The sequence below is a fragment of the Lolium rigidum genome, chromosome 5, assembly GCF_022539505.1.
Source record: "Lolium rigidum isolate FL_2022 chromosome 5, APGP_CSIRO_Lrig_0.1, whole genome shotgun sequence".
Classification (NCBI taxonomy): domain Eukaryota; kingdom Viridiplantae; phylum Streptophyta; class Magnoliopsida; order Poales; family Poaceae; genus Lolium; species Lolium rigidum.
Genome location: NC_061512.1, coordinates 24,256,362 through 24,271,683, shown reverse-complemented (window position 1 = coordinate 24,271,683; position 15,322 = coordinate 24,256,362). Strand labels below are relative to the sequence as shown.

At 47.2% G+C, this 15,322-nt stretch overlaps 1 protein-coding gene across 1 annotated transcript in view; it reads right to left on the bottom strand.

Annotated features, from left to right (window-relative positions):
- The window catches only part of LOC124655742 (putative ankyrin repeat protein RF_0381), a 70,628-nt gene extending 65,413 nt beyond the window's left edge, over positions 1–5,215 (bottom strand). Inside the window, exon 1 of the mRNA XM_047194593.1 lies at positions 5,197–5,215. Within this exon, the coding sequence (XP_047050549.1) occupies positions 5,197–5,215 (19 nt within the window). The remainder of the gene's footprint in view (positions 1–5,196) is intronic.
- Between the last annotated feature and the right edge of the window lie 10,107 nt (positions 5,216–15,322).

The window sequence follows — 15,322 nt, the reverse complement described above, 5'->3', positions numbered from 1 at the left end:
CAATTCATAATAAGATACATGCAAATAAAATCATCTAATAGCTATGTCAATCATGGAAAACGTACCAACAAATTAATAATGAGCATCATGAATCATGTCTATCAGCAGGATTGCAATGTTTATAGAAGGATATGATAAAGTGGTATCTCGCTTGCCCGTATTTGTACAGCAAAACATAAATGCTCGGGCACCTTTGAAGTTCATGGAAAGACTGGAAGTAGAGATTATCAAAGATAAAAGCATCAAAGTTATACCACAGTTAATCACATTTTGGGACAAGCATATTATACTAAGAATGACAGTTGTGCTCTCAAGAAGGTGCTCAAAGAAAGGATGGTGACTCAATGTAAAAGTAAAAGATTGACCCTTCGCAGAGGGAAGCAGGGATTAACATGTGCTAGAGCTTTTCATTTGTAAAGCAGGAGTAAAATTATTTTGAGAGGTGTTTGTTGTTGTCAACGAATGATAGTGGGTACTCTAACTACCTCGTCAACCAGACTTTCAAGAGCGGCTCCCATGAAGGACGTTATCTCTACCGAGCAAGGTAAATCATCCCTCTTCTCTTTTGTTTACACACGTACTTTAGTTTCATTATGGATGACACTCCCCCAACCTTTGCTTACACAAGCCATGGCTAACCGAATCCTCGGGTGCCTTCCATCAATCACATACCATGGAGGAGTGTCTATTTGCAATTTAAGTTGCTTACTGATAAATGAGGGCAAAACATGTGAAGAGAATTATTAATGAGAGTTGATTTATTGGGGCTGGGAACCCCGTTGCCAGCTCTTTTTGCAAAATTATTGGATAAGCGGATGTGCCACTAGTCCATTATGAAAGTCTGTCAGGAGTAAATGACAAGATTGAAAGATAAACACCACATATTTCCTCATGAGCTATAAACATTGACACAAATTGAGAAGTATTTTGAAGGTTTAAAGGTGGCACATGAGAATTTACTTGGAATGGTTTGAAATGCCATGCTTAGGTATTTATGGTGGACACTTTGGAATAACTTGGTTTTCAGGGGTTTGGTAGCACGAGCAGCGTTCCCGCTCAGTACAAGTGAAGGCTAGCAATAGACTGGGAAGCGACAATCAAGAGAGCAGTAACTGTCATAATCATGCTTGCGACAAAATAAATTAACGGAGGCATAAAAGTGATACAAGAACTCTGAGGTAAAGTAAATCATCGAGGCTTAATTGACTTTTGTTCAGTCATATGCATGCGTGAGCATGTGCCAAGTTGATTCAAGTGAATTATTCAAAGGAGGATACCACAATGTCATATATTTTTTTCGAGAATTACGGGGGGATTTAAGCTCCCCACCGCTTGTTATATTACTCGACACGGCTGGCAGCCAACACAAGTTGTACATGATGAAGGAGAGGTACAAGGGGAGGGAGAGACATATACAATCTACATAGCGGAAAACAGGAGGAAGCTACGGAGAGTGTCAAACCACCCTCGATCGATGGTTTTATACCGCCATCTCCAGAGCATGAGGTCGTCGGCAGCCCGACGAAGGACCATACATGCCGTGGAAGTTTTGGCGTTGAAGACGAGGTCGTTCCGCGCCTTCCAGAGCGACCATAGGATCGTCGCAAGACCAGAGTGCCAAATATGGGTCATCGTCCCGGCGGGAGGCCGCAGCTCCCAGATAGAGAAGGGTCCCCCGGGGATAGCGGTGCCCATCCGGGCCCAGACCTCAACCGCCAGGGCGCAGTCGAAGAAGAGGTGTCTCCCCGTCTCAGGGAGATGGCAGGCGGCGCAAATGGCGGAAGGCGCGCAATTTTTGGCGAAGAGGTTGGCCCGCGTGCTGAGCCTGTCGATGTCGGCGAGGTAGGAGAAGATCCTGACCTTCGAGGGCAGCCTGAGCCCCCAAGAGGTACAAGCCGAAGCGTCCCGAGGCCGAGGGGGGACAGCAGATGGTACGCCTCTCGAGTGCTGAACGGGGGAGCGGTCGGACTGTCGATGTAGCGGAGGTCCTGCCCGTCGGAGAGGACAGTAGCGCGCACAATGTCCTGGACCTCAACCAGGTCGCGCTCGGCCGCCGTGGTGAGGCGGGGCTGAAGAGAGAACCCGGCGGTGACGACCCGCTCGACCAAAGCATGAGGCCGAGTAACATGAGAGAAGATGGCGGGGTACCGCTCAGCAAGTGGCCTGCCAGGAAGCCACTTATCAAGCCAGAAGGTAGTGGAGGTACCACTCACCACCGTGGCGCGGGTGACTGCACGGTAGAGTGGCAGGCACTCCGCCACGATCCTGTCAAGGAAGGAGGGTGAAGTAGTGGTGTCGCCGAAGTCTTGCCCTGAATGAAGCCAGTACCAGTCTTTCCAAGGAAGGGAGTCAGTATGGTGTAATTTAGGGACAAAGTTTAAGAGGAGGCACCTGTTCTGCCGGTGGAGATTCTTAACGCCGAAACCGCCCTCCTGCTTAGACAACATCACCTTGTCACAGGCAATAAGGCAGCGAGCACCCGAGCACGAGTCTTTACCTGTCCAGAAGAAAGCGCGGCGTCTCTTGTCTATACTCTCGAGCACACCCTGTGGAAGCAAATACGAGCACATATAGTATGAAGCAATGTTATTAAGCACAACATTACATAACACCAGGCGACCCCCGGACGAGAGGAGGAGGGCTTGCCAACCAGACAGACGATGGTCGAAGGATAGAATTAGGGGAGCGTAGGCTGAAATGGGGAGCTTGGTGGGGGACAGCGGGAGACCCAAGTAAGGCTGCGGGATGGAGGAGATAGGGCATCCTAGAGCCTCCGCCATGAGGCACTCATCGGAGCGAGAGACAAACATGGGAAGGAGGCAGGATTTGTGGAAGTTGATGGCAAGCCCGGTGGCGGCGGCAAAGTTGTCGAGGATAGTTTTGAGGCGGGAGGCCGCAGAGGCCTCAGCCTTGCAGATGATGAGGGTGTCGTCGGCGTATTGGAGAATGGGGCAAGGACTAGAGGGGGAAAGGGGGTGAGAAAGCTCGCCGTCGGCGCAGGCGTAACGAATGATACGTTGGAGGACGTCCGCGACGATGATGAAAAGGTAGGGGAGAGGGGGTCTCCTTGCCTGAGGCCGTTGCGACATCTAATCCAGTCGCCAGGCACCCCGTTGAGGAGCACAGCCGTGTGCCCGGTGTTAAGGATACGAGCCATCCATTCGCACCATCGGTCATCGAAGCCGCGGGCTTTCAGAATAGAGAGGAGGCTGTCCCAGTTAACCGAGTCGAAAGCTTTACGAAAGTCAATCTTAAACACGAGCGTGGGTGCTTTTCTGTTGTGGCAGCACCGAAGGATGTCTGCGGCATACACGATATTCTCGGAGATACTACGGCCAGAAAGGAAGCCGGTCTGGTCCGCATCGACAAGAGTGTGGATGACACTTTGGATTCTCGTGGTGAGAACTTTGGTGATGGCTTTCATGATGCAATTTTGGAAGGAAATGGGTCTGAAGAGGGATGGGTTGTTAGCCGCCTCCGTTTTCGGAAGGAGGACCAAAAAGGCGCGGTTAATACGGGTGAGATCAATGGATCCATCGAAGAAAGACTGAAACACCGCATAGACATCGAAGGAAACAGTGTCCCAGAAGGAGTGGAAGAAAGAGGGGCCAAAACCGTCAGGGCCGAGGCTAGAATTTTTGTTCATGTCACTGAAAGCCTGTCGGATTTCCTCGTGAGAAAAAGGGGCAGAGAGATTCGGGGGGAGACGGGGGTTGTGAGGGTAGAGGGACTGGAGGTTGAAACGCCAGGCGGTAGGAGCCACTTTGCCGAGCAGGTCGGTGTAGTAGCTCTTGAGGATAGTCGCTTTGTCAGCGTGTGAGGTGGCCGTGGCACCACCAAAACAAAGGACGGAGATGGAGTTGCGGCGCAACCGGCAGGTGGCTGAGGCATGGAAAAACTTTGTGTTCTCGTCCCCTTCAAGGGCAAACTTGATTTTGGCACGGAGCCGCCAGTAAAGAGCCTTTTCCTTAGCAGCAAGGTGAAGGCTATCCATAGTGAGGGTACGAAGGCTGTGTTCCGGGCCAGAGAGGGGGCGAAGCTCCTCCAGCAGGTCCAGGAGGTTAATGAGGATGCGGCAGTCGCTCTCCCGCAGCAGAGTGGGGGAGGAGCGTTTGGCCCAAGCTTTGCATCTAAACCGACACTGGCGGAGCCGAGCGACAATCTGAGAGGTAGGGTCAGATCTCGAGGTCCCAGCCCAGGACGAGCGGATAAGGTTCTTAAACCCTTCATGGAGGGTCCAGGCCGTATCGAACCGGAAAATGTTACGCTTCGGGATGAGGGTGGAAATTGTGGCGATGAGCGGAACGTGGTCGGAGGTGTCGCGGGAGAGCGAGGAGAGGGTGGAGGTAGGGAACCTCGAGTTCCAAGCATGGTTGATAAAGACGCGGTCCAGCCGCACGAGGGTGGGGGTCGCCCTACGGTTCGACCAAGTGAAGCTACGGTCCGTCAAAGGAAGCTCAATAAGACAGAGGGCATTAATGGAGTCGTTAAAAAGGGTTGCTTCATCGAGGGAGAAGTTGTCGTTGTTACGGTCACCGGGGTCGCGAGTGAGATTGAAGTCCCCAGCAATGATCCAGGAGGTGTCGTTATCGGGTTCATGGGTGGCAAGCGTCTCTAAGAATAAGGCTTTAGCATTTCTATCACAAGGAGCATACACATTCGTAAAGCGGAGGGTTGACGCGTCAGCATTCATGAGAAGATCCAACGAGAGGATGTGGCGGGAGGAGAGCTCATTAGAGAGGGAGAAAAGGTTATGGTCCCAGGCCGAGAGAATGCCACCGGAAGAACCAACAGCGTCAACCGAGCGGAAAGAACGAATACGAGCAGGGAGGAGGGTAGCCGCTTTAGAGGGAGACAGGGAGGCCAATTCTGTCGCTTGGATGGCTAGCAGGTCAGGTTTAGCGGCAACAAGGTCGGAGTACACGCTGCAGCACTTGTCATCGTCTCCTAAACCTCGAACGTTCCACGATTCCGAAACGAAACTAACAGTAGCATTCATAAGGACACATGAAACGCACCGAGAGAGACAAAAAAATGCTGCATTCCACTTTTAGAGGTGATTACATGGACAGAGTCCAGGGAAAACAAACAAATGAAAAAAGGGGGCGTGGCTCTCTTGGAGCAAGGGAAGCAGCAATGACTAGGAGGTCTTGCCAAGCAAGACGGGGGCAGCGAGCAAAGGGCACCCATGCCCTCCACAGGGGGAGGACGCCATGCAGGGCACCGGCCGCGGCGATGCCGAAGCATCATTCGAGCACAGGGGGCACCACGCCCGCCGCCTCAATGGCGTCCGGGTCGACGCCGCAAGCAGCAGCAAGCGCCTGGAGACGCGGCAAAGGGATCGGTCCGGGCACACCAGCGGCCGCGAACCCAGCGGCGGTTGCCGCCGCACGCAGGCGAGGGGAGCCGTCGGAGAAGTCAAAACGCGAGGCCTTGACAGACTTGGCCTTGGACAGCATACTGATGAAGTTGTCGGGCTCCTTCGCCGCCAGCCTGGAGCTACGCCTGGCCTTGAAGGCAGAGTCTACCGCCCGCTTGCGGCAGACACGCTGCTTGCGGGCAGCGTCCTCGTGGTCATCTGGCCCAGCGTCGAGGGCGGAGAGGGGGAGCGTGGGCGGCGGCTCGACTTGGTCGCCATCCGGGCCAACATCAGAGCTAGAGCAACCGGCCGCGTCCACGGCGACAAGAGGGGTGGCGGGCACAGCGAGCGTCTCGTACCACTGGAGAAGAAGGACAGGGCGATTTAGAGGTCGGTCATGACATTGAAAAGAGACAGGGGAGAGGGGGGAGGCAGGCATCACCTGATCGGCATCAAGGCCCGCGTTCGGGAGCTGTTTGGCGAGGCGACGCGAGAGGACCCGGTCCCAAAGCTCGGTGGGCGCGGCCTGCGGGGTGAAGAGGGGCTGGGGGAGCCAAGGTGGTGTGGCACCCCGTCGAGGCCATCCAGCGCGGCAGCGCGAGCCATGCCGGCCTGCCGCCGGGCGACGATCCTTTGCCAAAGCGCGACGGCGGCGTTTGGGTTGCCGCGGCCATCGAGGAGGGGGGGCGGGGACGGGGCCACGCCCATGACAGAGTCGTCATCAATGTCGTCCATGCGGGGCGCGTGGCCGACGGCACCGCCCGCCAAAGAAGAGACGTGGTCGCTGTCGAAGCTGTCGAAGTGGGCAAACGGCATGGTGGAGAGGGCGTCGTCGAAGGTCTAGCTCCGAACAGAGCGGAGGAGCACCTCCGCAGAGCTCCCGCCATGGCAATCCCTCATAAGGAGGGTGTGAGGCACCTCGCCGCCTTCGGCAAGCTTGAGGACGAGGCGGACCGCCGAAGAGTCGAGCTCGTCGAGACACAAGGGGTCGATGCAGCAGACGCTGCCAAACGGCCGGAAGGCAGCGCGAATGCCGGCCTCGTTCCAGTGCTCCAAAGGGAACCCCGTGGCCGACACCTGCACAAGGTGGGAGAAGCTCCAAGTGAACCTGTTGCTCCCCTCCTCCGGGCGCTCCAAACTGATGGTGTGGCCATGATACGTCTCCGACGTATCGATAATTTCTTATGTTCTATGCCATATTATTGATGATACCTACATGTTTTATGCACACTTTATGTCATATTCGTGCATTTTCTGGAACTAACCTATTAACAAGATGCCGAAGTGCCGGTTCTCGTTTTCTGCTGTTTTTGGTTTCAGAAATCCTAGTAACGAAATATTCTCGGAATTGGACGAAACGAAGACCCGGGGGCCTATTTTGCCACGAACCTTCCGGAAGACCGAAGAGCATACGAAGTGGGGCCACGAGGTGGCCGGACCACATGGCGGCGCGGCCAAGGGGGGCTCGTGCCGCCCTGTGGTGTGGGCCCCTCGTCGGCCCCCGACTCGCCCTTCCGCCTACTTAAAGCCTCCGTCGCGAAACCCCCGAGGCGAAAAACCACGATACGGAAAACCTTACCGAGACGCCGCCGCCGCCGATCCCATCTCGGGGGATCCCGGAGATCTCCTCCGGCACCCTGCCGGAGAGGGGATTCATCTCCCGGAGGACTCTACACCGCCATGGTCGCCTCCGGAGTGATGAGTGAGTAGTTCACCCCTGGACTATGGGTCCATAGCAGTAGCTAGATGGTTGTCTTCTCCTCATTGTGCTTCATTGTTGGATCTTGTGAGCTGCCTAACATGATCAAGATCATCTATCCGTAATACTCTATGTTGTGTTTGTCGGGATCCGATGGATAGAGAATACCATGTCATGTTAATTATCAAGTTATTACATATGTGTTGTTTATGATCTTGCATGCTCTCCGTTACTAGTAGAGGCTCTGGCCAAGTTTTTGCTTTTAACTCCAAGAGGGAGTATTTATGCTCGATAGTGGGTTCATGCCCGCATTGACACTCGGGACAGGTGACGGAAAGTTCTAAGGTTGTGTTGTGCTTGTTGCCACTAGGGATAAAACATTGGCGCTATGTCCGAGGATGTACTTGTTGATTACATTACGCACCATACTTAATGCAATTGTCCGTTGCTCTGCAACTTAATACCGGAGGGGGTTCGGACGATAACCTCGAAGGTGGACTTTTTAGGCATAGATGCGGTTGGATGGCGGTCTATGTACTTTGTCGTAATGCCCAATTAAATCTCACTATACTTATCATGTCATGTATGTGCATTGTTATGCCCTCTCTATTTGTCAATTGCCCGACTGTAATTTGTTCACCCAACATGCTTTTATCTTATGGGAGAGACACCTCTAGTGAACTGTGGACCCCGGTCCATTCTTTAATACTGAAATACAAATCTGCTGCAATACTTGTTTTTACTATTTTCTCTGCAAACAATCATCTTCCACACAATACGGTTAATCCTTTGTTACAGCAAGCCGGTGAGATTGGCAACCTCACTGTTTCGTTGGGGCAAATTACTTTGGTTGTGTTGTGCAGGTTCCACGTTGGCGCCGGAATCTCTGGTGTTGCGCCGCACTACATCCCGCCGCCATCAACCTTCAACGTGCTTCTTGGCTCCTCCTGGTTCGATAAACCTTGGTTTCTTTCTGAGGGAAAACTTGTTGCTGTGCGCATCATACCTTTCTCTTGGGGTTGCCCAACGAACGTGTGAAATACACGCCATCAAGCTCTTTTTCTGGCGCCGTTGCCGGGGAACTGAAGAAAAGCTACACCACAAAGATTTCTAACTCCCACGTCAACTACGCGCCAGCCACTCTTTTTCTGGCGCCGTTGCCGGGGAGATCAAGACACGCTGCAAGGGGAGTCTCCACTTCTCAATCTCTTTACTTTGTTTTTGTCTTGCTTTATTTTATTTACTACTTTGTTTGCTGCACTTATATCAAAACACAAAAAAATTAGTTGCTAGTTTTACTTTATTTACTGTCTTGCACTCTATATCAAAAACACAAAAAAATTAGTATACTTGCATTTACTTTATCTAGTTTGCTTTATTTACTATTGCTAAAATGGCCAACCCTGAAAATACTAAGTTGTGTGACTTCACTAGCACAAATAATAATGATTTCTTATGCACACCTATTGCTCCACCTGCTACTACAGCAGAATTCTTTGAAATTAAACCTGCTTTACTCGAATCTTGTTATGCGAGAGCAATTTTCCAGTGTTAGTTCCGATGATGCTGCTGCCCATCTCAATAATTTTGTTGAACTATGTGAAATGCAAAAGTATAAAGATGTAGATGGTGACATTATAAAATTAAAATTGTTTCCTTTCTCATTAAGAGGAAGAGCTAAAGATTGGTTGCTATCTCTGCCTAAGAATAGTATTGATTCCTGGACTAAATGCAAGGATGCTTTTATTGGTAGATATTATCCCCCTGCTAAAATTATATCTTTGAGGAGTAGCATAATGAATTTTAAACAATTGGATAATGAACATGTTGCTCAAGCTTGGGAAAGAATGAAATCTCTGGTTAAAAATTGTCCAACCCATGGATCGACTACTTGGATGATCATCCAAACCTTCTATGCAGGACTAAATTTTTCTTCGCGGAATTTATTGGATTCAGCTGCTGGAGGTACCTTTATGTCCATCACTCTTGGTGAAGCAACAAAACTCCTTGATAATATGATGGTTAATTACTCTGAATGGCACACGGAAAGTGCTCCACAAGGTAAGAAGGTAAATTCTGTTGAAGAATCCTCTTCCTTGAATGATAAGGTTGATGCTATTATGTCTATGCTTGCGAATGATAGGACTAATGTTGATCCTAATAATGTTCCATTAGCTTCATTGGTTTCCCAAGAAGAACATGTTGATGTAAACTTCATTAAAAATAATAATTTCAACAACAATGCTTATCAGAACAATTCTAGTAATAACTATAGGCCATATCCTTATAATAATGGTAACGGTTATGCTAATTCTTATGGGAATTCTTACAACAATAATAGGAATACACCCCCTGGACTTGAAGTCATTCTTAAAGAATTTATTAGTACACAAACTGCCTTTAACAAATCTGTTGAGGAAAAGCTCAATAAAATTGATATTCTTGTTTCTAGAGTTGATAGTCTTGCCTCTGATGTTGATCTTTTGAAATCAAAAGTTATGCCTAATAGGGATATTGAAAATAAAATTGTTACTACAGCAAATGCCATCCAAGTTAGAATTAATGAGAATATAAGATTAATGGCTGAACTGCGTGCTAGGTGGGATAGAGAAGAAAATGAAAAACTAGCTAAAGAGAAAAATTTAGCTAAAGTTTGGACTATTACCACCACTAGCAATGCTAATTCTTCACATGTTGCTGCACCACCTACTATCAATGGTAAAATAATTGGTGTTGGCAATGCTTCTACTCCTAGTGCAAAGCGCGCAAAATTACCTGAAACTGCTAAAACTGCTGAAACTGCTTGTGATAAAACTGCTGAAATTTTTTCCAACCTTGGGGATGATAATCCCATTGCTTTAGATTGTAATGATTTAGATTTTGATGATTTCCACATCTCTGAAGTTATAAAGTTCTTACAAAAACTTGCTAAAAGTCCTAATGCTAGCGCTGTAAACTTGGCTTTCACAAAACATATTACAAATGCTCTCATAAAAGCTAGAGAAGAGAAACTAAAACTTGAAACTTCTATTCCTAGAAAGCTAGAGGATGGTTGGGAGCCCATCATTAAAATGAGAGTCAAAGATTTTGATTGTAATGCTTTATGTGATCTTGGTGCAAGTATTTCGTTATGCCTAAAAAAGTCTATGATATGCTTGACTTGCCACCATTGAAAAACTGTTATCCGGATGTTAATCTCGCTGATAATGCTAAAAAGAAACCTTTGGGGAGAGTTGATAATGTTCATATTATGGTTAACAATAACCTTGTCCCCGTTGATTTTGTTGTCTTGGATATTGAATGCAATGCATCTTGCCCCATTATATTGGGAAGACCTTTTCTTCGAACCGTTGGTGCCACTATTGATATGAAGGAAGGTAATATTAAATATCAATTTCCTCTCAAGAAAGGTATGGAACACTTCCCTAGAAAGAGAATGAAGTTACCTTATGATTCTATTATTAGAACAAATTATGATGTTGATGCTTCGTCTCTTGATGTTACTTGAATTACACTTTCTGCGCCTAGCTGAAAGGCGTTAAAGAAAAGCGCTTATGGGAGACAACCCATGTTTTTACTCCAGTATTTTTGTTTTATATTTGTGTCTTGGAAGTTGTTTACTACTGTAGCAACCTCTTCTTATCTTAGTTTTATGTTTTGTTGTGCCAAGTAAAGTCTTTGATAGAAAAGTAAGTACTAGATTTGGATTACTGCGCAGTTCCAGATTTCTTTGCTGTCACGAATCTGGGTCTATCTCCCTGTAGGTAGCTCAGAAAATTAAGCCAATTTACGAGCATGATCCTCAGATATGTACGCAACTTTCATTCAATTTGAGCATTTTCGTTTGAGCAAGTCTGGTGGCCTAATAAAATCCATCTTTACGGACTGTTCTGTTTTGACAGATTCTGTCTTTTATTTCGCATTGCCTCTTTTGCTATGTTGGATGAATTTATTTGATCCATTAATGTCCAGTAGCTTTATGCAATGTCCAGAAGTGTTAAGAATGATTGTGTCACCTCTGAACATGTGAATTTTTATTATGCACTAACCCTCTAATGAGTTGTTTCGAGTTTGGTGTGGAGGAAGTTTTCAAGGATCAAGAGAGGAGTATGATGCAATATGATTAAGGAGAGTGAAAGCTCTAAGCTTGGGGATGCCCCGGTGGTTCACCCCTGCATATTCTAAGAAGACTCAAGCGTCTAATCTTGGGGATGCCCAAGGCATCCCCTTCTTCATCGACAACATTATCAGGTTCCTCCCCTGAAACTATATTTTTATTCCGTCACATCTTATGTACTTTGCTTGGAGCGTCGGTTTGTTTTTGTTTTTTTGTTTTGTTTGAATAAAATGGATCCTAGCATTCACTTTATGGGAGAGAGACACGCTCCGCTGTAGCATATGGACAAGTATGTCCTTAGGCTCTACTCATAGTATTCATGGCGAAGTTTCATCTTCGTTAAATTGTTATATGGTTGGAATTGGAAAATGCTACATGTAGTAACTCTAAAATGTCTTGGATAATTTGATACTTGGCAATTGTTGTGCTCATGTTTAAGCTCTTGCATCATATACTTTGCACCCATTAATGAAGAAATACTTAGAGCTTGCTAATTTGGTTTGCATATTTGGTTTCTCTAGAGTCTAGATAACATCTAGTATTGAGTTTTGAACAACAAGGAAGACGGTGTAGAGTCTTATAATGTTTACCATATGTCTTTTATGTGAGTTTTGCTGTACCGTTCATCCTTGTGTTTGTTTCAAATAACCTTGCTAGCCTAAACCTTGTATTGAGAGGGAATACTTCTCATGCATCCAAAATCCTTGAGCCAACCACTATGCCATTTGTGTCCACCATACCTACCTACTACATGGTATTTCTCCGCCATTCCAAAGTAAATTGCTTGAGTGCTCCCTTTAAAATTCCATCATTCACCTTTGCAATATATAGCTCATGGGACAAATAGCTTAAAAACTATTGTGGTATTGAATATGTACTTATGCACTTTATCTCTTATTAAGTTGCTTGTTGTGCGATAACCATGTTTTCTGGGGACGCCATCAACTATTCTTTGTTGAATATCATGTGAGTTGCTATGCATGTCCGTCTTGTCTGAAGTAAGAGAGATCTACCACCTTCATGGTTGGAGCATGCATATTGTTAGAGAAGAACATTGGGTCGCTAACTAAAGCCATGATTCATGGTGGAAGTTTCAGTTTTGGACATATATCCTCAATCTCATATGAGAATAATAATTGTTGCCACATGCTTATGCATTAAAGAGGAGTCCATTATCTGTTGTCCATGTTGTCCCGGTATGGATGTCTAAGTTGAGAATAATAAAAAGCGAGAAATCCAAAATGCGAGCTTTCTCCTCAGACCTTTGTACAGGCGGCATGGAGGTACCCCATTGTGACACTTGGTTAAAACATGTGCATTGCAAAGATCCGGTAGTCCAAGCTAATTAGGACAAGGTGCGGGCACTATTAGTATACTATGCATGAGGCTCGCAACTTGTAAGATATAATTTTCATAACTCATATGCTTTATTACTACCGTTGACAAAATTGTTTCATGTTTTCAAAATAAAAGCTCTAGCACAAATATAGCAATCGATGCTTTCCTCTTTGAAGGACCATTCTTTTACTTTTATGTTGAGTCAGTTCACCTATCTCTCTCCACCTCAAGAAGCAAACACTTGTGTGAACTGTGCATTGATTCCTACATACTTGCATATTGTACTTGTTATATTACTCTATGTTGACAATTATCCATGAGATATACATGTTATAAGTTGAAAGAAACCGCTGAAACTTAATCTTCCTTTGTGTTGCTTCAATGCCTTTACTTTGATTTATTGCTTTATGAGTTAACTCTTATGCAAGACTTATTAATACTTGTCTTGAAGTACTATTCATGAAAAGTCTTTGCTTTATGATTCACTTGTTTACTCATGTCATTACCATTGTTTTGATCGCTGCATCCACTACATATGTTTACAAATAGTATGATCAAGGTTATGATGGCATATCACTTCAGAAATTATCTTTGTTATCGTTTTACCTGCTCGGGACGAGCAGAACTAAGCTTGGGGATGCTTGATACGTCTCCGACGTATCGATAATTTCTTATGTTCTATACCATATTATTGATGATACCTACATGTTTTATGCACACTTTATGTCATATTCGTGCATTTTCTGGAACTAACCTATTAACAAGATGCCGAAGTGCCAGTTCCCGTTTTCTGCTGTTTTTGGTTTCAGAAATCCTAGTAACGAAATATTCTCGGAATTGGACGAAACGAAGACCCAGGGGCCTATTTTGCCACGAACCTTCCAGAAGACCGAAGAGCATACGAAGTGGGGCCACGAGGTGGCCGGACCACATGGCGGCGCGGCCAAGGGGGCCCGCGCCGCCCGTGGTGTGGGACCCTCGTCGGCCCCCGACTCGCCCTTCCGCCTACTTAAAGCCTCCGTCGCGAAACCCCGAGGCGAAAAACCACGATACGGAAAACCTTACCGAGACGCCGCCGCCGCCGATCCCATCTCGGGGGATCCTCGGAGATCTCCTCCGGCACCCTGCCGGAGAGGGGATTCATCTCCCGGAGGACTCTACACCGCCATGGTCGCCTCCGGAGTGATGAGTGAGTAGTTCACCCCTGGACTATGGGTCCATAGCAGTAGCTAGATGGTTGTCTTCTCCTCATTGTGCTTCATTGTTGGATCTTGTGAGCTGCCTAACATGATCAAGATCATCTATCCGTAATACTCTATGTTGTGTTTGTCGGGATCCGATGGATAGAGAATACCATGTCATGTTAATTATCAAGTTATTACATATGTGTTGTTTATGATCTTGCATGCTCTCCGTTACTAGTAGAGGCTCGGCCAAGTTTTTGCTTTTAACTCCAAGAGGGAGTATTTATGCTCGATAGTGGGTTCATGCCTGCATTGACACACGGGACGATGATGAGAAAGTTCTAAGGTTGTGTTGTGCTTGTTGCCACTAGGGATAAAACATTGGCGCTATGTCCGAGGATGTAGTTGTTGATTACATTACGCACCATACTTAATGCAATTGTCTCGTTGCTCTGCAACTTAATACTGGAGGGGTTCGGACGTTAACCTCGAAGGTGGACTTTTTAGGCATAGATGCGGTTGGATGGCGGTCTATGTACTTTGTCGTAATGCCCAATTAAATCTCACTATACTTATCATGTCATGTATGTGCATTGTTATGCCCTCTCTATTTGTCAATTGCCCGACTGTAATTTGTTCACCCAACATGCTTTTATCTTATGGGAGAGACACCTCTAGTGAACTGTGGACCCCGGTCCATTCTTTAATACTGAAATACAAATCTGCTGCAATACTTGTTTTTACTATTTTCTCTGCAAACAATCATCTTCCACACAATACGGTTAATCCTTTGTTACAACAAGCCGGTGAGATTGACAACCTCACTGTTTCGTTGGGGCAAAGTACTTTGGTTGTGTTGTGCAGGTTCCACGTTGGCGCCGGAATCTCTGGTGTTGCGCCGCACTACATCCCGCCGCCATCAACCTTCAACGTGCTTCTTGGCTCCTCCTGGTTCGATAAACCTTGGTTTCTTTCTGAGGGAAAACTTGCTGCTGTGCGCATCATACCTTCCTCTTGGGGTTGCCCAACGAACGTGTGAAATACACGCCATCAAGCTCTTTTCCTGGCGCCGTTGCCGGGGAACTGAAGAAAAGCTACACCACAAAGATTTCTAACTCCCACGTCAACTACGCGCCAGCAGGCCATCGAAGGAGAGGGGGAACAGGGCCATCGTCGCATCGCGGGCCTCCGAAGTGGCGAAGATGGTGAGGAGCGCCCCGTAGTCGCTCGCCGCGAGAGCGACGCACGGGTTCCCTGTGGGGACCCCGGACTAGCTGTCCAAAATCCCTGTTATGTATACAGTTCACGATCCCATGATCAGTGTGTCGTGAACACATAACCGAACTGATATCAAATTACACCATCCATTACAAAGCGGAATAAGAAAATTACAATGAGGTCACATGACCATTACTTACATAATAGCCTCGAAGGGTCTAACTAAACATCAGAGTAGCAACATCACTTCAGCAGCGTAGTACCCAAGTCATCTACCATAACCCTACAGGCAACTGACTGGGAAGACGTTCCTAGCTCGCATAGACGTCGTCAACTCCTTCTTCATCCATCGTGTTCCTCCGAGTCTGGCCAAGTAAATAGCCAGGGACAAAGCCGTGAGTACATTG